Below are 21,817 nucleotides of genomic sequence, written 5' to 3'. Positions count from 1 at the left end.
TATAAGCTGTGAGTAGAAGTCTAAGTGTCGTTATCCATTAGGGGAGGGTTAGTTGGGGGGAGATAATGGAAAATATATTTAAAATATGTTTTAAAGTAATATATTTATAAAGAAAAAAATTGATTGGAAATGATGCAGGCAATTACATTGAGGGAAGCCACAATGTATTTGCAATGTTAAAGCTGATCCACCCCGTTAAATGAAAAAAAATATGCAGGCGCAATGAATCTAAGACATACAATGCATTCGGAAAGTATTCAGACCCCTTCTCTTTTTTCACATTTTGTAAGTTATTCTTAAATGAATTACAAAAATTATTTTAAAATCCTCAACAATCTACACACACTACCCTATAATGACAAAGCAAAAATTATTTTTCAGAAATGTTTACAAATGTATACAAAATAAAAACAGATGCCTTATTTACAGATCTATTCAGACCCAATCAATCAATCAATCAAATTTATTTTATATAGCCCTTCGTACATCAGCTGATATCTCAAAGTGCTGTACAGAAACCCAGCCTAAAACCCCAAACAGCAAGCAATGCAGGTGAAGAAGCACGGTGGCTAGGAAAAACTCCCTAGAAAGGCCAAAACCTAGGAAGAAACCTAGAGAGGAACCAGGCTATGTGGGGTGGCCAGTCCTCTTCTGGCTGTGCCGGGTGGAGATTATAACAAAACATGGTCAAGATGTTCAAATGTTCATAAATGACCAGCATGGTCGAATAATAATAAGGCAGAATAGTTGAAACTGGAGCAGCAGCACAGTCAGGTGGACTGGGGACAGCAAGGAGTCATCATGTCAGGTATTCCTGGGGCATGGTCCTAGGGCTCAGGTCCTCCGAGAGAGAGAAAGAAAGAGAGAATTAGAGAGAGCATATGTGGGATGGCCAGTCCTCTTCTGGCTGTGCCGGGTGGAGATTATAACAGAACATGGCCAAGATGTTCAAAATGTTCATAAATGATCAGCATGGTCGAATAATAATAAGGCAGAACAGTTGAAACTGGAGCAGCAGCACAGCCAGGTGGACTGGGGACAGCAAGGAGTCATCATGTCAGGTAGTCCTGGGGCATGGTCCTAGGGCTCAGGTCCTCCGAGAGAGAGAAAGAGAGAAGGAGAGAATTAGAGAACGCACACTTAGATTCACACAGGACACCGAATAGGACAGGAGAAGTACTCCAGATATAACAAACTGACCCTAGCCCCCCGACACATAAACTACTGCAGCATAAATACTGGAGGCTGAGACAGGAGGGGTCAGGAGACCCTTTGCTATGAGACTCAAAATGTATCTCTAGTGCATCCTGTTTCCATTGATCATACTTGAGATGTTTCTACAACTTGATAGGAGTCCAGCTATGGTAAATTCAATTGAATGGACATGATTTGGAAAGGCACACACCTGTCTATATAAGGTTCCATAGTTGACCATGTATGTCAGAGAAAAACTCCAGCCATAAGCTGGCCGTCCGGACAAACTGAGCAATCAGGGGAGAAGGGCCCAGGGAGGTGACCAAGAACCCAATGGTCACTGACAGGGCTCCGGAGTTCCTCTGTGGAGATGGCTGTCCTTCTGGAAGGTTCCCCCATCTCTGGATCACTCCACCAATCAGGCCTTTATGGTAGTGGCCAGACGGAAGCCACTCCTCAGTAAAAGGGACATAACAGCCCACTTGGACTTTACCAAAAGGCACCTAAAGGACTCTCAGAACATTATAAACAAGATTCTCTGGGCTGATGAAACCAAGATTTAACACTCTGGCCTGAACGCCAACCGTCACTTCTGGAGGAAACCTGGCACCATCCCTACAGTGAAGCATGGTGGTGGCAGCATTATGCTGTCGGGATGATTTTCAGCGGCAGGGACTGGGAGACTAGTCAGGATTGAGGGAAATATGAACGGAGCAAATTACAGAGAGATCCTTGATTTAAAAACCTGCTCCAGGCTGGGGTGAAAGTTCACCTTCCAACAGGACAATGATCCTGAACAACACAGCAGTGGCTTCAGGACAAGTCTCTGAATGTCCTTGAGTGGCCCAGCCAGAGCCCGGACTTGAACCCGATCGAACATCTCTGGAGAGACCTGAAAATAGCTGTGCAGCAAGGCTCCCCATCCAACCTGACAGAGCTTGAGAGGTTCTGCAGAGAAGAATGGGAGAAACCCCCCAAATACAGGTGTGCCAAGCTTGTAGCGTCATACCCAAGAAGACTCAAGCCTGTTATCATTGCCAAAGTTGCTTCAACAAAGTACTGAGTAAAGGGTCTGAATACTTGTGATATTCCAGGTTTTTATTTGTAATTTGCAACAATTTCTAAACCGGTTTTGCTTTGTCATTAGGGGCGAATTGTGTGTAGATTGATGAAGGGGAAAAAAACTATTTAATCAATTTTAGAATAAGGCTGTAACGTAATAAAATGTGTTAAAATTCAAGTGTCTGAGTACTTTCTGAATGCACTGTATAACTTTGTCTCCAAGAAAAAACGGTCATTTTGGACAACATGACACCTTGTCCTACAATATCACGTAGAACTGCGTGGTAAAAGACACTTATTAACCAAACTTTGTTTTTTCTGCAGTGGAAGCTACAGAGGGGGCAGATAGCCCTGCAGCCAGTCCTGGACACAAAGGTCCCAGAGCGGCCAGCTCAGAGGCCCCCATAGTTCTAGGCAGTCCTGGAGTGGCCAGTCCAGGAGTAGCCAGCTCCAGAGCCACCAGGGGTAGTAGGGCCCCATCCAGTGCCAGTGTCAGCCAGGAGGAAGATGAGTCCAGCGGCTCTGATGGGAGCAGTGATGAGGCAGTAGGCTGCAGGATGAAGAGCAGCGTGGCACAGATCATGGTGAGTGACTGACTCAGCCACATTCGTGGCCCGTTTGCCAGACAGTTTGGAAAGTAATCCTGCACCCCAAAAATACTTTCAGCTAGGGCTGGGCGTTATGGCCAATATATTGTATCACTGTATAAAAAAAACAACTATTTTATGTTTTTGAAAAATAGAAGTTCTAAATGTGCTTTATGAGTAGTGTCTTACCCTGGTGTGGCAACACATACATTCTAAGTGGTTTCTTTCTCTATTCTGATTGTGTTATGCTTTCAACCCCAAATTATTTTAATACATTTCTGCATTTCCTGTGCTCATTTGAGATCATTTCCACACTTTGTCACTTTGTTTACCCACATCGTACAGCCCAATCTATGCCTTATTTTTTGCCAAATGTTGCAATTGTGATTTGACTTGGGATTTAGAACCAACCACTTAAAGTTAACTTTTGGAATCATGGCAATATAATGATTCATCTAATTCTATAATTTGAATACAGTGTTTGACATGAAAATGCCAGGCAGGAGTTATTGTGACAGGGTAGGAATCAAAGTGTTGTGTGTCCTAGGGGACCGTATGATCTGTTTAAAATATGCTCCTTGAATGACGGGGCGGGTTCTAGGTCTGTTGAAAGCGAGAGAGATGACTGAAGTAGCAAAGTAAACTATAAATGGATGTTACACATGGGGTCGGCATATCACATTTAACAAACCAGATATTCAAGTACATTCAAATACCATTATAGAAGGTTAAGTAAAAACCCAAACCGGTCCTTGCGTCACTACCGGTGTATCGTGAAATATAGTATACTGCCCAGTGGAGATTCTTTATTGACCATGCTTTTTAGTTGAGGACTATGTTTCATCTGTGTCCGACTGTCCGGGAAACAAACGCTCCAAACTGATATTCGTACATGCTGTTACAAAAGTTTGCGCTGTGGTAATGTTGGTCAACACTGACCGGATGGGGGATTTTGACGTTTTGTGTTCCAGCGTGGTCCAGATGACCAGAGTGCGAACAGAGGCAGGAGCCCCACCCCAGATGACAGGTGAGTGACTATCTCTGTTAACCTGCAGATAAGAGCTATAGGTCATCCCTTACTCTTCAGGGCTTTCCTCCTGATTCCAGGAATCCTTCAACTGGTATTTATGAACCTGGGAAAGTTTGGGAAAGTCTATAATTTTGCAACCCTACAGCTGTTTCTCATTGTTCCAGGGATGGTGATCGCCGCAGTTCCTGCTCTAGGTCCCGTTCCCGAAGTCAGGAGAGGGACCGGCGCTACGGTGGAGGAGGTTATGGCAGGTATGAAAACGGAACACGGCACAGTCTGCCCTCTTCCACTTGAGGTTTCCTTCTGTGGAGGTATTTCCTTGCCACTTCTGCTTGTTCTTTGGGGCCTAAGTTACTGTAAAGTACTTTGTGATGAATGTGAAAAGGGCTTTCTAAATATGATTGAATTGTTTGTATCATGTTTACAGCTAATTTAGGGTAGACCACATTTAGACTAGCCCTAGCCCCATTCTTAAAAAGATCACTACAGTATTGATATATTGACCTGCCCTTGCCTCAACCACAGGTCAAGGGAGGATGATCGTAACAGGGACCGATACTACGAGCGCCAGTCAAGTCGTGACAGAGAGGCTGAGTTCAGGAGGAGAGGCCGGTCGCCCTCCCCAGCCAAGAAAAACCCAGCTACAGAGGAACCACCAGTGAAGAAAAAGAAGGAGGAACTGGACCCTATCCTGACCAGGACTGGTGGAGCTTACATTCCCCCGGCCAAACTGCGCATGATGCAGGCCCAGATCACTGACAAGAGCAGGTGAGTTAAGCTGTTGTCTGAAAACTTAGAAATCAAATTATTAGAATGGACATTCCCATTTAGATTGCTGTGGTCTGAGGGGCTTTGTCCATTCTATGGATTCTATATCTGCCTGTCATCACAGAACAAATACTCATGGATGGTGAAGTCAAACTCAAGACTACAATCAAAGAATAAAACATTATCATATTTCTAATATAAAAGAATGCTATAAATGAAGTTCTTCTAAGATACTGTCTAGTAAGTTGATGGCAACACAATAGATAATCATTTTTGGTCTGGCGGGAGCAAGGTGTTGAAGCAAGAGGCTAAAATGAACAGCTGACTCTCTTGAGAGCGGCTTGAATATCTATGTTTGTGTCCGAAATGTCCCCCTAATCCCTACGTAGTACTATATAGCAAATCCCTGCATTGTACTATATATGGACCAGGATGCTATTTCAGACAGACTATCTGTAGCTCAAGGTGTTTTCAGTCACCTTCCTGTCATTTCTTGGAATAGCATTTTGGCGCCTTAAGTCCGAGTACCCTGAGACGAGGTCTGCGTCCCAAATAGCACCCAACTCCCTATGTAGTGCACTACTTTTCATCAGAGTGCCTTGGGCCCTGGTCAGGAGTAGTGCACAATATTGGGAATAGGGTGCTATTTGGGACGCAGAGAAGGTGGCGAAGATAATGAAGTAGTGATTGGTTCAATGAGATCTTCTGGAGCAGAACAGGGCAATGAAGGAGTTAGCCTGGCCTGCTATCCTTCTTTCCTCACAGAGCCTTCAAGCACAAACTAACACACACACACAGCACGTCCACAGATGCACATACATACACACAGGTACACTATGAGCCTACTCTAGGGTCCCTGAATAAAGCATCACCATCAATATATATACATCACGTACAGTTGAAGTCAGAAGTTTACATACACTTAGGTTGGAGTCATTTAAAACCCGTTTTTCAACCACTCCACAAACTATGGTTTTGGCAAGTCTTTTAGGATATCTACTTTGTGCATGACAAGTAATTTTTCCAACAATTGTTTACAGTTTATTTCACTTATAATTCACTGTATCACAATTCCAGTGGGTCAGAAGTTTACACTAAGTTGACTGTGCCTTTAAACGGCTTGAAAAATTTCAGAAAATTGTCATGGCTTTAGAAGCTTCTGAGTCAATTGAAGGTGTACCTGTGGATGTATTTCAGGGCCTACCTTAAAACTCAGTGCCTCTTTGCTTGACATCATGGGAAAAATCAAAAGAAATCAGCCAAGATCTCAGAAGAAAAATTGTAGACCACAAGTCTGGTTCATCCTGGGAGCAATTTCCAAACGCATGAAGATACCACGTTCATCTGTACAAACAATAGTACGCAAGTATAAACACCATGGGACCACGCAGCCGTCATACCACTCAGGAAGGTGACGCGTTCTGTCTCCTAGAGATGAGCGTACTTAGGTGCTAAAAGTGAAAATCAATCCCAGAACATCAGCAAAGGACTTTGTGAAGATGCTGGAGGAAACGGGTACAAAAGTATCTATATCCACAGTAAAACAAGTTTTATATCGACATAACCTGAAAGGCCGCTCAGCAAGGAAGAAGCCACCGCTATAAAACCGCCATAAAAAGCCAGACTACTGTTTACAACTGCACATGGGGACAAAGATCGTACTTTCTGGAGAAATGTCCTCTGGTCTGATGAAACAAAAATATAACTGTTTGGCCATAATGGCCACCGTTATTTTTGGAGGTAAAAGGGGGGGGCTCGCTAGCCTGAAGAACACCATCCCAAACGTGAAGCATGGAGGTGGCAGCATCATGTTGTGGGGGTGCTTTGCTGCAGGAGGGACTGGTGCATGTCACAAAATAGATGGCATCATGGAGAAGAAAATTATGTGAATATATTGAAGGAACATCTCAAGACATCAGTCAGGAATTTAAAGCTTGGCAGCTTGGTCTTCCAAATGGACAATGACCCCAAGCATACTTCCAAAGTTGTGGCAAAAATGGCTTCAGGATTACAAAGTCAAGGTATTTGAGTGGCCATCACAAAGCCTTGACCTCAATCCAATAGAACATTTGTGGGCAGAACTGAAAATGTGTGTCCGAGCAAGGAGGCCTACAAACTTGACTCTGTTACACCAGCTCTGTCAGGAGGAATGGGCCAAAATTCACCCAACTTATTGTTGGAAGCTTGTGGAAGGATACCTGAAATATTTGACCCAAGTTAACCAATTTAAATGCAATGCTACCAAATACTAATTGAGTGTATGTAAACTTCTGATCCACTGGTAATGTGATGAAAGAAATTAAAGCTGAAATAAATCATTCTCTAATATTATTCTGACATTTCACATTCTTAAAATAAAGTGGTGATCCTAACTGACCTAAGACGGGGAATTTTTAAACGATTTAAATGTCAGTAATTGTGAAACCTGTTTAAATGTGTTTGGATAAGGTGTATGTAATCTTCCTACCTCAATTGTATATATTTATTTATTTATCGTGGGAAAAGCAGATATGTCTATTAACCAGGCTGAAATTGTTAAAATTAGATGCGGTAGTCTGGTGTAGGTACTGACATTTTAGGATGTATTGTTTTGCAAAAGAATTTGAAATATGTTCTGCTTCATGGAAAGTGTGTTGTAGAAATGCGCTGTTAACATGTATTGTAATTACTTGGTTGCACACATCCCTGCTGCAATCACCATTCTGAAATGAGCTGAATCGACTCAGCATGCGGATGTGAGGCTGCGTTACTGTATAACCACTTTTTGACTGCTGATGTATAAATGGCTTCATGAATACATTTGATTGATAAGGATGATTTTTCTCCTGTTTCCAGTCTGGCGTACCAGCGTATGAGCTGGGAGGCTCTGAAGAAGTCCATCAACGGTCTGATCAACAAGGTGAATGTGTCCAACATCGCCATGATCATTCAGGAGCTGCTGCAGGAGAACATTGTTAGGGGCAGGTAATGGCTCCAGCTTGATTTATCAGTCAAATGTATTACTCTTTAGCTTTGAGACAAGGATTATTTGGGTAAAGTCATTTTTAAGTACAGCTCACTGTGTGTTTGTCTGTCCATCCGTCTGTCTGTCCTTGTCTCTGTCTGTGCCGCCTGTGTGTGTCCGTGTCCATTCTCCAGAGGTCTCCTGGCCAGGTCCACCCTGCAAGCCCAGAGTGCTTCGGCCACCTTCACCCACGTCTATGCTGCTGTGGTAGCCATCATCAACTCCAAGTTCCCTCAGATAGGAGAGCTCATCCTCAAGAGACTCATCCTTAACTTCCGCAAGGGCTACCGGAGGAACGACAAGGTGACTAGCTGCCGCCTCGTTTAGTTTTGACATAACGATGTGATGGGAAGACACGGTGACTGCTTCAGCTACTTCAGTCACTCTGCCTCATTTATACATATAACGTTGATACATATTATGGAGAAGTTCAGAGTTCAGCTGTTTAACTCTTTCTAATACATTTTGTATTCTTGTTTTTCAGGCACAATGTCTCACGGCATCAAAGTTTGTTGCTCATCTCGTCAATCAGAATGTGGCCCATGAGGTCTTGTGTCTGGAGATGTTGACTCTGCTCCTGGAGAGACCTACTGACGACAGCGTGGAGGTGTCCATCAGCTTCCTCAAGGAGTGTGGCCTCAAACTCACGGAGGTTTCCCCTAGGGGCATCAATGGTACATAGCTATACACTGAGGTCTCCCCTAGGGGCATTAATGTTCCATGGCTATACCCTGAGGTCTCCTAGGGGCATTAATGGTCCATGGCTATACAGAACACGTCAGCTCTTACAGTTTGAACAGGCTTGAGAGAAGGAAGCATTAGTTCCATCAAAGCTACAGAATCCTTTTAGCACACCAGCACAGCTCATTCAGAGAAATCAAGGGATTTCTTTATTTCTCAGGTGTTCTTACATCCCATTTCGCCTGTTATCTAATTTAAACACTGTCTCTTCTGTTTTTAGCCATTTTCGAGCGGCTGCGCAACATCCTTCACGAGTCAGAGATTGACAAGCGGGTGCAGTACATGATCGAAGTGATGTTTGCCATCAGGAAGGATGGGTTTAAGGACCACCCTATCGTCCCAGAGGGGCTGGACCTGGTGGAGGAAGAAGATCAGTTCACACACATGCTGCCCCTAGAGGACGACTACAACCAAGAAGATATACTCAGTAAGATGCTACAGATTATGTTTATTAGGTACACCCATCTAGTACCGGGTTGGACCCCCTTTGCCACCAGAACAGCCTGAATTCTTCAGGGCATAGATTCTACAAGGTGTGGCGTTCAAACGTTGCTCAATTGTTATCAAGGGACCTATCGTGTGCCAGTAAAACCTTCCCCACACCATCACCACCAGCCTATACCGTTGACACCAGGCATGATGGGGCCATGGACTCGTGCTGCTTACTCCAAATCCTTACTCTGCCATCAGCATGACGCAACAGGAACCGGGATTTGTCTGACTAGGTAATGTTTATCCACTTCTCAATTATCCAGTGTTGGTGATCGCGTGCCCACTGGAGCCTCTTCTTGTTTTTAGCCGATAGGATTGGAACCCGGTGTGGTCGTCTGATACAATAGCCTATCTGTGACAAGGACCGAGGAGTTGTGTGTTCCAAGATACCATTCTGCACACATTGTTGTACTGCGCCGTTATTTGCCTGTTTGTGGCCCGCCACCGTGCATTATTCTTGCCATTCGCCTTTGACCTCTCATCAGCAAGCTGTTTTTGGCCACAGCACTGCCACTGACTGGATGTTTTTTTGTTTGTCTCACAATTCTCGGTAAACCCTAGACACTGTCGTGCGTGAAAAGCCTAGGAGGCTGAATGTTTCTGAGATACTAGAACCGGTGTGCCTGGCACCGACGATCATACCATGTCGCTTAGGTCACTTGTTTTTAATCGAGCAGTAACTGAATGCCTTTGTCTGTCTGCCTGCTTTATATAGTAGGCCACGTGACTTACTGTCGGTAGGAGAGAACCATTTTTGTGAACGGGGGGTGGTGTACCAAATAAACTGGCCACTGAGTGGCCCTGTGTATAGAATATTTATTTAACTTTCATTTAACTAGGCAAGTCAGTTAAGAATGACGGCCTATACAGGCCAAACCCGGACAACACTGGGCCAATTGTGGGGTGCCATATGGGACTTGCAATCACGGCCGGTTGTGATAGACCCTGGATTCGAACCAGGGTTTCTGTAGTGACACCTCTAGCACCAAGATGCATTGTCTTAGGCCGCTGCGCCACTCTGGAACCTCTAGTAGCGAGTCCCTAGTAAGGGTCAGTTCACACCCATGCTGCCCCTAGAGGATCACTACAACCAAGAAGATATCCTGAGTAAGGTAGGCCCAGGCTTTCAAATACTGTAGGCCTAACCAGCCAAGACTTTATTAAAAAAAACAGTGTCCTCACCTAGGGCTGTGGTGGTCACAATTTTGTCTGCCGGCGATTGTCAAGGAAATAACTGTTGTCCTCACGGTAATTGACAGTTAATTTACATAAACACATTTAGCATCTGCTGGCTTCCACACACAGCCTACAAGACAAAAAGTCACCTTCACAATAAATCCATTATTTATTTTAGACAGGTCTAAAGAAGTATGATATGAGGAAAATGTGTAGGCTATTTCAGAAGAACAGAATAGCATACTATGAGTTGTCCTGATGTGGCTATGCCAAATGGCTGGGGGCTACACTAGTTAATTTAGCAGACAAGATTTGCTTAGAATTCCGTGGCATTATTTTATAGTATGAAGAATACAATTGAACAAAGCTGAATAAAATATAAATATTTTCTCAATGATTTGAAGGAGTGCGCACACGTGGCTTTTCTGTGTTGAGTGGTTAACAAAGAAATAGGTACTCCTATATGCTTAATTTTGAATTATTAATGTACCTTTAGTTCTACTACCAATGTTATATGTTTAGATGTTTAATACGTTGTAAGGCTGCATCGTCTCTAATGATGATTTGAAAAACATTGCTTGAAAGTCATGAGCTCTGCTTTGTTTTTTGGACAGGCTGTGCACACTCCAGTAGTCTCTCATTCACAATTTGGAAAGCACTTGATAATGTCTTGAATTTCACAGTGGCATCCCTTTTGTGGCTGTAATTCACCCCCAAAAAATCCATGCCTTTTGTGGCCCAGAGTGCTGCATTGTGCCCTTCTCCCTGAGTGTGCTGTGCAATCCGAAGCGTCTCTCACTTACGTTGCTCGCCATCATGTGATCTGGTCTTTCTCACAGGCTACAAGTGAAGACATACACGTTGGGATGCAACTGCGCACGTCCTCCAATTCCGAGGTGCAAATTGAAGATATTGGAAGAATTGTCCACATTTACATTTCGTCAGCCAACAAGATGAGTAGACGTACGAACAGCAAAAGGACTATCCTATGTCAGTCTTCTTCCCCGTAGTACGAAAGTCTACCTATTCTGTGCGAGGAACACATATCAAACATAGTTGTGGGATGCGATAGATACCAAATTAATACATCCATTAGCATCAAAACATTTTTTTAAAAGCAATGAGGCTGACTCAACAGATCAGAATATTTATCTTCAAATGTTTGGTCAGCTCTTCCCCAAACTTGAAACTCACGCGCTGCCAGTTAGGCTCTACACCCCTTGTAAAATGGATTAATGTGCTTCATTTTAAGAAGTTATTTGTCTACTTTAGTTGTGATACAAACCTTATTAAAACATATAGGCTTATGGGCTAGGCTATTCAAAAAAGTTGCCCAAAAAAGGCATAGTTTCTGACCTTGATGCTGGGCATCATTCACAAGTGATAATATATCATTCAGAAGTGATAGGCTAATATTGTCACTCATCAGACTGTTCTTGATTTAATCTTGTCTTTATATATAGCAAATCATATGTCTGACATTTAATTTAGAATGGACCATTATCATACACCTGTCTCGAAACAGGAGCAACGGGAAAAAATACATGTCATCTATGCACTTAAATACTGAATGGAGGACACTTCCCCATGGTTTATTTTCACGTAGGCTTTACTCCTGTTGGAAATATAAGCAATGTACTTAATATTAGGAAAGTTGAGAAATAAATATAGTAGGCCTAGCCTATAGAAAGCTGATGGCCGCTAATAAAAAGAGGATTCCATCACTCTGTTTTCTCCCGCAGTTGCATAGCCTATAGAAATGTTGTGCAACATGAGCTCATGGGCTCTCATGAAGTGTTTGATTAGATTTTCTAATAAATTTGCATTTATGTCATAGTGATTTAAAGGAACAATAGAGTGCTGAGTACCAGGCAGTTAGCAAGTTTGGAAGGCTACTAATGACCAGCAGCAGCATCAGAGCTTGGAGAATCCAAATTATTGTGACTAAACGTGTGTGATATGGTTCCGCCAGAGATGTTCGCTTTGCTTTCTTAGGAAACTATGCAGTATTTTGTTTTTTGGGGTATTATTTCATACACTGTTACCACAGGAAATCTTAAGTCTTATGACAAATAGCCGGAAAGAACTATTGGATATAAGAGCAACATCAACTTACCAACATTACGACCAGGAATGCGACTTCCCTAAAGCGGATCCTCTGTTTGGACCACCACCCAGGACAATGGATCGGATCCCAGTATGCGACCCAAAACAACAGCGCCACAGAAGGGGCAGACGGAGCGGTCTTCTGGTCAGGCTCCGTAGACAGGCTCGCCGCTCCCGAGTATACTACTCGCCAATGTCCAGTCTCTTGACAACAAGGTAGACTAAATTCGAGCAAGGATTGCCTTCCAGAGAGACATCAGAGATTGTAACATTCTCTATTTCACGGAAACATGGCTCACTCGGGATGCGTTATCAGTCGGTACAGCCACCCGGTTTCTTCACGCATCGGGACCGACAGAAACAAACATCTCTCTGGTAAGAAGGGTGGGGGTGTATGCCGTATGATTAACGAGTTGTGGTGTGATCATAACAACATACAAGAACTCAAGTTCACCTGACCTAGAATTTCTTACAATCAAATGCAGACCGCATTTTCTACCAAGAGAATTATCTTCGATTATAATCACAGCCGTGTATACCCCCCCCCCCCCCCCCCTCCCCCCCAAGCAGACACCTCGACGGCCCTGAAATAACTTCATTGGACTCTATGTAAACTGGAAACCACATATCCTGAGGCTGCATTTATTGTAGCTGGGTATTTTTAACAAGGCTCCCTAAATCTTATCAGCATATCGAATGCATGACCCGGGCTGGCAAAACTCTGGATCATTGCTGTTACTAACTTCCGCGACGCATACAAAGCCTTCCCTCGCCCTTTCAGCAAATCTGACCTCGACTCCATTTTGTTGCTCCCAGCCTATAGACAGAAACTAAAACGGGAAACACCCGTGCTCAGGTCTGTTCAACGCTGGTCCGACGAATCTGATTCCACGCTTCAAGATTGCTTCAATCACGTGGACTGGGATATGTTCTGGATAGTCTCAGACAACAACATTGATGTATACGCTGATTCGGTGAGCAAGTTTATTAGCAAGTGCATCGATGATGTTGTACCCACGGTAACTATTAAAATCTTCCCCAACCAGAAACCGTGGATTGATGGCAGCATTCTCGCAAAACTTAAAGCGCAAACCAATGCTTTTAATCATGGCAAGGCGACCGGAAACATGACCAAATACAAACCGTGTCGCTATTCCCTCCGCAAGCAAACAAGCTAAGCGTCAGTATAGAGGCAAAGTAGAGTCACAATTCAATGGCTCAGACACGAGACGCATGTGGCAGGGTTTACTGTCAATCACGGACTACAAAAAGAAAACCAGCCCCGTCGTGGACACGGGCGTCTTGCTCCCAGACAAACTAAACAACTTTGCTCGCGGCCCGCTATCAAAATCTGTGGGCTCTCCTTCACCCCAGCCAACGTGAGTAAAACATTTAAAAGTGTTAACCCTCGCAAGGCTCCCTAGCCGTGTACTCAGAGCATGCGCCGACCAGCTGGCTGGTGTGTTTACGGACATAATCCCTATCCCAGTCTGCTGTTCCCACATGCTTCAAGAGGGCCACCGTTGTTCCTGTTTCTAAGAAAGCTAAGGTAACTGAGCTAAACGACTACCGCCCTGTAGCACTCACTTCCGTCATCATGAAGTGCTTTGAGAGACTAGTCAAGGATCATATCACATATACATTACCTGACACCCTAGACCCACTTACCGCCCCAATTGGTCCACAGACGATGCACTCACACTGCACACTGCCCTAACCCATCTGGACAAGAGGAATACCTATGTAAGAATGTTGTTCATCGATTACAGCTCAGCATTTAACATCATAGTACCCTCAACTCGACCCCGCCCTGTGCAACTGGGTTCTGGACTTTCTGACGGGCCGCCCCCAGGTGATGAGGGTAGGAAACAACATCTCCACCTCGCTGATCCTCAACACTGGGGCCCCACAAGGGTGCGTTCTCAGCCCTCTCCTGTACTCCCTGTTCACTCATGTGTGGCCAACTCAATCATCCAGTTTTCAGACGACACTACAGTGGTAGGCTTGATTACCAACAACGACGAGGAGGTGAGGGCCCTCGGAGTGTGTTGTCAGGAAAATAACCTCACACTCAATGTCAACAAAACAAAGGAGATGATCGTGGACTTCAGGAAACAGCAGAGGGAGCACCCCCCTATCCACATCAACGAGAAGGTGGACATTTTTTAAGTTCCTCGGCGTACACATCACGGACAAACTGAAATGGTCCACCCACACAGACAGCGTGGTGAAGGCGCAGCAGCGCCTCTTCAACCTCAGGAGGCTGAAGAAATTTGGCTTGTCACCAAAAACACTCACCAACTTTTACAGATGCACAATCGAGAGCATCCTGTCGGGCTGTATCACCGCCTGGTATGGCAGCTGCTCCAGACACAACCGTAAGGTTCTCAAGAGGGTAGTGAGGTCTCCACAACGCATCACTGCGCGCAAACTACCTGCTCTCCAGGACACTTACATCACCCGATATCACAGTAAGGCCAAAAAGATCATCAAGAACAACCATCCGAGCCACTGCCTGTTCGCCCCGCTATCACCCAGAAGGCGAGGTCAGTACAGGTGCATCAAATCTGGGACCGAGAGACTGAAAAACAGCTTCTATCTCAAGGCCATCGGACTGTTAAACAGCATCACTACAGCCATCACTAACATTGAGTGGCTGATGCCAACATACTGACTCAAATCAGTATGTTGGCAAATTGGATGTAATAAATGTCACTTTAAACAATGCCACTTTATATAATGTTTACATACCCTACATTACTCATCTCATATGTGTATATACTGTACTCTATACCCTCTACTGCATATTGCCTATGCCGTTCGGCCATCGCTCATCCATATATTTATATGTACATATTCTTATTCATTCCTTTACACTTGTGTGTATAAGGTAGTTGTTGTGAAATTGTGAGATTACTTGTTAGATATTCCTGCACGGTCGGAACTAGAAGCACAAGCATTTCGCTACACTCGCATTAACATCTGCTAACCATGTGTATGTGACCAATAAAATTTGATGTGGAATTTGACTGACTCGTGACTGCCAGTGTGGCACTAATATGGTCACCACAACAGTCCTATCCTCACCCTACTTAATTGCGCTGTTCTGAAATAACTGACAGTGAAAGCCAGCCAATGGTTAGCTTCCACCGTGTGGTTTTCAACGATCAAGACTATTTGAATCTGTGTAAATGAAGGGGAGGAGACAAGGTGAGAACATGTTTTTAAGAAAATACGATTGAGCCATATCTGTGATGGCTTAGTTTTCAGCATGTTCATTGCCAGGGGAGAGAATACCCCGTCCCATTATTCAGTCAATTCACCTGCTGTCCTTTAGGCCCCTAAGGATTCTGAGCTAATTATACTGGTATAGCTGGGGGTTTCCTCTATCAGTCTCTCTCTAGATGTCCCAGTGTGGAATGATGTTCTCTGAGAGGAGAGAAATCACAGTGTTCGCCTCTGCCCTCTATCTCACTCCCTCGCTCTCTCGTAAAAGAGGGTTATATTTTCAGACTGACATTAAGATTCTGCTTCTATTTATTTATGTTTGTTCAATTCAACAGATGATGAACATATTTTCTGTAGCTTCAGCACATACACACTTGTCCTAATTGGAAAATCTATACAAGCGTTCCTTCAGGGTGCAAGAGAAGGGAAGAAAGCCATTATCACTTTAAGCCCTGATATGAAATGCATCCTAATACACAATGAGTGTGTTTTATGGGTAATTACTTCTGATTGTGGCTCATTTGCAGTGATTTTAATTGCTCTGGAATGTAGTAATTGCAAACGAATGGTTGCTATTAAAAACAATAATGTTCTGTATCTTGCAGATGTCTTTAAGATGGATACAGACTTCTTGGAGAACGAGGAGAAGTACAAAGCAATTAAAAAGGGTGAGTTGCTAGATGGATGGATCACAATGCCAATTATTGCCTTAAGACAAAGCAAAACATTTGACTTTGAACTGAATATGGTTTAATGTGTAATAGGTTATTGTTGTCTGGCAGCTACCTAGCTAATGTTGCAGCTACTACAGTGTATAAAGTCTGTATGATCAACTGAATTCCACCATACTCTGCCATAATTTCAGATAGTTATTGTAAAAGATGGTGTCCTCCATGACATACCTAGTTAAATAAATACAAATGTTGGAGAAAGTAATGTGTTTTAGTGTAGAATATGTCATATGACCATCTCTTTTCTCCACAGAGATCCTGGATGAGGGCAGCAGCGACTCTGGAGAGGATGCCAATGGAAGTGATGATGATGAAGATGATGATAATGATGGAGAAAAGGAGGGGGAAGAGGGTGGAGATGGTATGCATACAACATCTTATTGATTTGAAAAATCACAAAGATTAACACAGAAGGACACTGACATTCAACAATTACAAAGAGTATGGTTCAAAACTCTAAACATGTGACAAGAGGAAGGATACTGTTATGTTAACAGTGCTCAGTTCAGTGACGTGTTCTGTACTGCGGTAACTTGGGGACAGTGGTGGTTATAGTGGTGGCCTTGGCTGTCCTTGATGGTCCCAGAGGTAATCTGCCCCAGAAATCTCATCATCCCCAGTGGCTCAGTACTGCAAAGGAAATGCACTGCATACCAAGACCATTAGGTAGGAAGGAGACCTCTGATTCTCTGTGTGCATCCCAAATGGCACCCTATTCCCTATATAATGCACTATAATGGGTTTTGGTCAAAAGTAGTCCCTTATATAGGGAATTGGGTGCCATTTAGGGATGCACATGGTCATTTCTCAGTGTCTCCATGCTATCCCATGGCAAGCAAGAGATCGGTCACTGCTTTTACGTTTCATTGACTGCTCTCTCCTAGATGGTCTGTCAGAACACTTCGGCACTCTATTCATTAAACTGTGTATGAACTTGAATGACCCCAGTTTTATTATTATAATACATGCCACTTGGCCACTTTTATCCACAGCGACTTCAGTAAGTGCATTCATTTTTAGTATCTTGCGGGAATCAAACACACGACTTTGGCATTGGCAACGCCATGCTTGGCGACAAACAGATTGACTTCTGTGTGGAGACCGATAGCATGACAACACCTGACAGTGTAACAATTAATACAACCCTCCTTCATCCTTATAACTATGTACTGTTTTACTTTTATAGAAGCAGAGAAAGTCACCATCTTTGACCAGACGGAAGTCAACCTAGTCGCATTTCGCCGTACCATCTATCTCGCCATCCAGTCAAGGTGGGTAGTTGGGCTGTGCGTCTGTGTGTTAGGGCTGCACGATATGTGCCAAAAATCTATTTGTTTACCGCGATTTATACATTTTTATTGCAATTTAGATCAAAACACTTTGATCCCCGGGACAGCTCATACAGAAAATATGTATGAACGCATGACTGTAAGTCACTTTGAATAAAAGCATATTCTAAATGGCATATATGCCTTAAAGTATTCATACCCCTTGACTTATTCCACATTTTGTTGTTTCAGCCTGAATTCAAAATGGAATTGACTCACCTTTCTACAAATTGAAAACACATAGTGTTAGAAATGTTAGCACATTTACTGAAAATAGATATATCTAATTTACTTAAGTATTCACACCCCTTTTCTATGACACTCCAAGTTGAGCGCAGGTGCATCCAATTTGTTTTGATCATCCTTGATGTCACTAGAACTTGGAGTCCACCAGTGGCCAATTCAACACACCTGTCCATATAAGGTCCGGCAGCTGACAGTGCATGTCATTGCAGAAACTATACCATGAAGTCCAAGGAACTGTCCGTAGATCTCCGAGATAAAATTGTGATGAGGCATACAGTACCAGTCAAAAGTTTGGACACTTACTCATTCCACATTTTTTTTTTATTTTGACTGTTTTCTAAGTTGTAGAATAATAATGAAGACATCAAAACTATGAAATAACACAGGGAATCATGTAGTAACCAAAAAAGTGTTAAACAAATGAAAATACATTTTAGATTCTTCAAAGTAGCCACCCTTTGCCTTGACGACAGCTTTGCACTCTCTCAACCAGCATCATGAGGTAGTCCCCTGGAATGCATTTCAATTAACAGGTATGCCTTGTTAAAAGTTCATTTGTGGAATTAATTTCTTTAATGTGTTTGAGCCAATCACTTGTGTTGTGACAAGGTAGGGGGTGGTATACAGAAGATAGCCCTATTTGGTCAAAGACCAAATACATATTATGGCAAGAACCACTCAAATAAGCAAAGAGAAAGGACAGTCCATCATTACTTTAAGACATGAAGGTCAGTCAATCTGGAACATTTCAAGAACTTTGAAAGTTTCTTCAAGTGCAGTCGCAAAAACATCAAGCGCTATGATGAAACAGGCTCTCGTGAGGACCGCCACAGGAACGGAAGACCCAGAGTTCTCTGCTGCAGAGGATAAGTTCATTAATTACCATTCTCAGAAATTGCAGCCCAAATAAATGCTTCAGTTTCAAGTAACAGACACATCTCAACATCAACTGTTCAGAGGAGACTGCGTGAATCAGGCCTTCATGGTCAAATTGCTGCAAAGAAACCACTACTAAAGGACATCAATAAGAAGACTTGCTTGGGCCAAGAAACACGAGCAATAGACATTAAACTGGTATGATCCAAATTTGTGATTTTTGGTTCCAACCGCCATGTCTTCGTGAGACGCTGAGTAGGTGAAAGAATGATCTCCGCATGTGTGATTCCTACAGTGATGCATAGAGGAGGTGTGGGGGGTAGTTTGCTGGTGACACTGTCAGTGATTTATTTTAGAATTTAAGGCACACTGAACCAGCGTGGCTACCACAGCATTCTGTAGCGACACGCCATCCCATCTGGCTTAGTCCCACTATCATTTGTTTTTCAGCAAGACAATGACCCAACACATCTCCAGGCTGTGTAAGGGCTATTTGACCAAGGAGTGTTGAAGTGCTGCGTCAGATGACCTGGCCTCCACAATCACCTGACCTCAACCCAGTTGAGATGGTTTGGGATGAGTTGGACCGCAGAATGAAGGAAAAGCAGCCAGCTCAGCCTATGTGGGAACTCCTTCAAGACTGTTGGAGAAGCATTCCAGGTGAAGGTGGTTGAGAATGCCAGGAATGTGCAAAGCTGTCATCAAGGCAAAGGGTGGCTACATTGAAGAATCTCAAATTTAAAATATATTTTGATTTGTTTAACACTTTTTTTGGTTACTACATGATTCCATATGTTTTTTTCATAGTTTTGATGTCTTCATTATTCTACAATGTAGAAAATAGTAACAAATAAAGAAACCCCTGAATGAGTAGGTGTCCAAACTTTTGACTGGTACTAAATATCGGGGGAAGGGTATACAACATTCTTGAGTGTTAAAAGTTGGGAAATAGAAGATGTATGGATTTTCCCAGCCTAGACCTAACAAACTGGGGAATCGGGCAAGAAGGCCCTTGGTCAGGGAGGTGACCAATCACTCCTGAGAAAAGGCACATGACAGCACGCCTGGAGTTTGCAAAAAGACACCTGATAGTGTAAGACAAAATATTCTGTGGTCTAATGAGACAAAAATTTAACTCTGGCCTGAATGCTAAGCATTATGTCTGGAAAAAACTAGGGACACCTCATCACCCGTCTAACACCATCCCTACCATGAAGCATGGTGGTGTCAGCTTCATGGTGGTGTCAGCAAACGACCTTAGACTGGGGCGAAGGTTTACGTTCCAACAGGACAATGCATACAGCCGAAGCAAAGCTGTAATGGCTTCAGAACAAGAATGTGAAAGTACTTGAGTGGCCCAGCTAAAGCCCAGACTTGAATCCCATTGAAAATCTGTGGAATGACTTGAAGATCGCAGGTCACTGCAGCTCCCCATTTTACTTAACAGAGCTTGAGAAAATCTGCAAGAATGGGAGATAATCCCTAAATCCAGATGTGCAAAGCTGATGCAGACTTACCCAAGATGACTCAAAAAAGTTATGACTGGTGTTTGGCATGACAACGAATAAAAAATACCAAATAGTAGAAATTGTCACAGGGTGGAAACCAAAGCTGTAGTCGTCGCCAATGGTGCTTCTACATAGTATTGACTCGGGTGTGAATACTTGTGAATTAGATTTCTGTATTTCATTTTCAATATATTTGGTAATTCTAAAATCATATTTTTAATTTGTCATTATGGGGTATTGTGTGTAGATGGATTAGAGAAAAAAACAGATTGAATTCAGGCTGTAACACAAAATGTGGAATAAACTGAGGAGTTTGAATACTTATTGAAGGCAGTTTGTGTGTGTGTGATTTGAACCATTGGAATCATAGAAATAGAATGAGTAGGCTATTTAAATGTATATGGCTGGTGTTCGGCATGACAACGAATAAAAATACCTTATAGAAGGAGTTGTGACAGGGTAGAATTCAAAGTGCTGATCAGTGTTTCCCAGGAGACCCAAAATACATTTTGAATAGATGTTATATTCAGACAAGATTTTAAAATACGCTTCACATGTTCTTCTCTGACTCAGAACATGTCGTTGCACAAACAACATGCGGCCTCAGTCACTGGCAGCAGCCTGTATTAGAGAAATGAACATAAACTAACACGTTTTTGGGGATTCACGTGGTATGGAGCTTTAACCAACTAGCTGTTTGCAGAGATAAAGATACAAAAACAAATAGTCGAATACAGGAAACATGTGGATTGACACGAAGAAGCAAACAAGCATGCCGACTCAAGCTGAGTGAGCGAATCTAACAGCCAGCTGTGCCTGCTTGAGTGACAAGGGGCGGGACTTGGTTTGTGTCGGAAGCAAGCAGCTGCATGAAAGCGAGGGTGACTGGATAGAGACGTCAAAGACATTGCGATTTGCATATTGCACATGTCAACGTCGCAATTTCTATTAAAATTAAATGAATTGTGCAGCCCGCTTACTGCAGCCAATCCTCTGTTTCTTATCCGTTATCAGGATCTGGTTAGCATGGTGTGTTTCCTATAACCTCAGTCTCGTGTGTGTGTGTTAAAAGGATTAGACGTGCTGTCATGTTTTCCAGCGGTCACTGAGCCCTCCCAAGTCAGGTGAAGTGGTGAAATGATCACATTTTGGAATTCAAATGAACCCTCAATTTGCCTCTCGCTCCAAATTTCAGCATCATTCTGCTAGCTTGACTGACTTGCCGTTTTTACACTACTTACATTGCATACCCCATACAAATGATTCTGCACATAACTTACTGCCTGCTTTGGCCCAAAAAAACATTTTGATGCATTTTAATTTTGATAAATGCAGATTTTCACTCTTTCACAGGTTTTATAGGGTGAATGCAGAGTGCATCTGCTAGTTAGCTATAATTTTTGCAATGATTCACTGATATGACTCAATCACCCTTATTGAAATCCATCTTATTCTTTGTGTGTCCGTGCTGCCTGAATGTGGTTTTTCTGTTAAGAAAAGTAAACTAGATCTGCCAAACCACAGAACAGAATGGGAAAGGGTCCAGATCCAGGGATGTTTTCAGGAGAAATGGGGCAGTAGACTTTTCCTCTGGGACAAACCTAGATGGCTGAAAATCACTGCATGTCCACAGCAGATAGACAAGTCTCGAATGCAGTGTATTTAAAGCTGTATTTGCTGAATGTTGTTTTTCTCTTAATTGAAAGATAATTTTTTGTTTTGCACGCATTCATAATTAAT

At 43.0% G+C, this 21,817-nt stretch overlaps 1 protein-coding gene across 2 annotated transcripts in view; it reads left to right on the top strand.

Moving 5' to 3' along the window:
• Positions 1–21,817, top strand: part of LOC110520314 (pre-mRNA-splicing factor CWC22 homolog) — a 51,736-nt gene that overhangs the window by 7,006 nt on the left and 22,913 nt on the right. For both annotated transcript variants that reach the window (XM_021597545.2, XM_036974821.1), the window contains 11 exons: positions 2,581–2,840; positions 3,815–3,870; positions 4,038–4,124; positions 4,399–4,641; positions 7,477–7,605; positions 7,780–7,948; positions 8,130–8,319; positions 8,607–8,813; positions 15,994–16,056; positions 16,373–16,480; positions 17,306–17,390. In XM_021597545.2, the coding sequence (XP_021453220.2) occupies positions 2,581–2,840; positions 3,815–3,870; positions 4,038–4,124; positions 4,399–4,641; positions 7,477–7,605; positions 7,780–7,948; positions 8,130–8,319; positions 8,607–8,813; positions 15,994–16,056; positions 16,373–16,480; positions 17,306–17,390 (1,597 nt within the window). The remainder of the gene's footprint in view (positions 1–2,580; positions 2,841–3,814; positions 3,871–4,037; positions 4,125–4,398; positions 4,642–7,476; positions 7,606–7,779; positions 7,949–8,129; positions 8,320–8,606; positions 8,814–15,993; positions 16,057–16,372; positions 16,481–17,305; positions 17,391–21,817) is intronic.

Source organism: Oncorhynchus mykiss, chromosome 3 (assembly GCF_013265735.2).
Source record: "Oncorhynchus mykiss isolate Arlee chromosome 3, USDA_OmykA_1.1, whole genome shotgun sequence".
NCBI lineage: Eukaryota > Metazoa > Chordata > Actinopteri > Salmoniformes > Salmonidae > Oncorhynchus > Oncorhynchus mykiss.
This window is presented reverse-complemented; position numbering and strand designations above follow the sequence as displayed.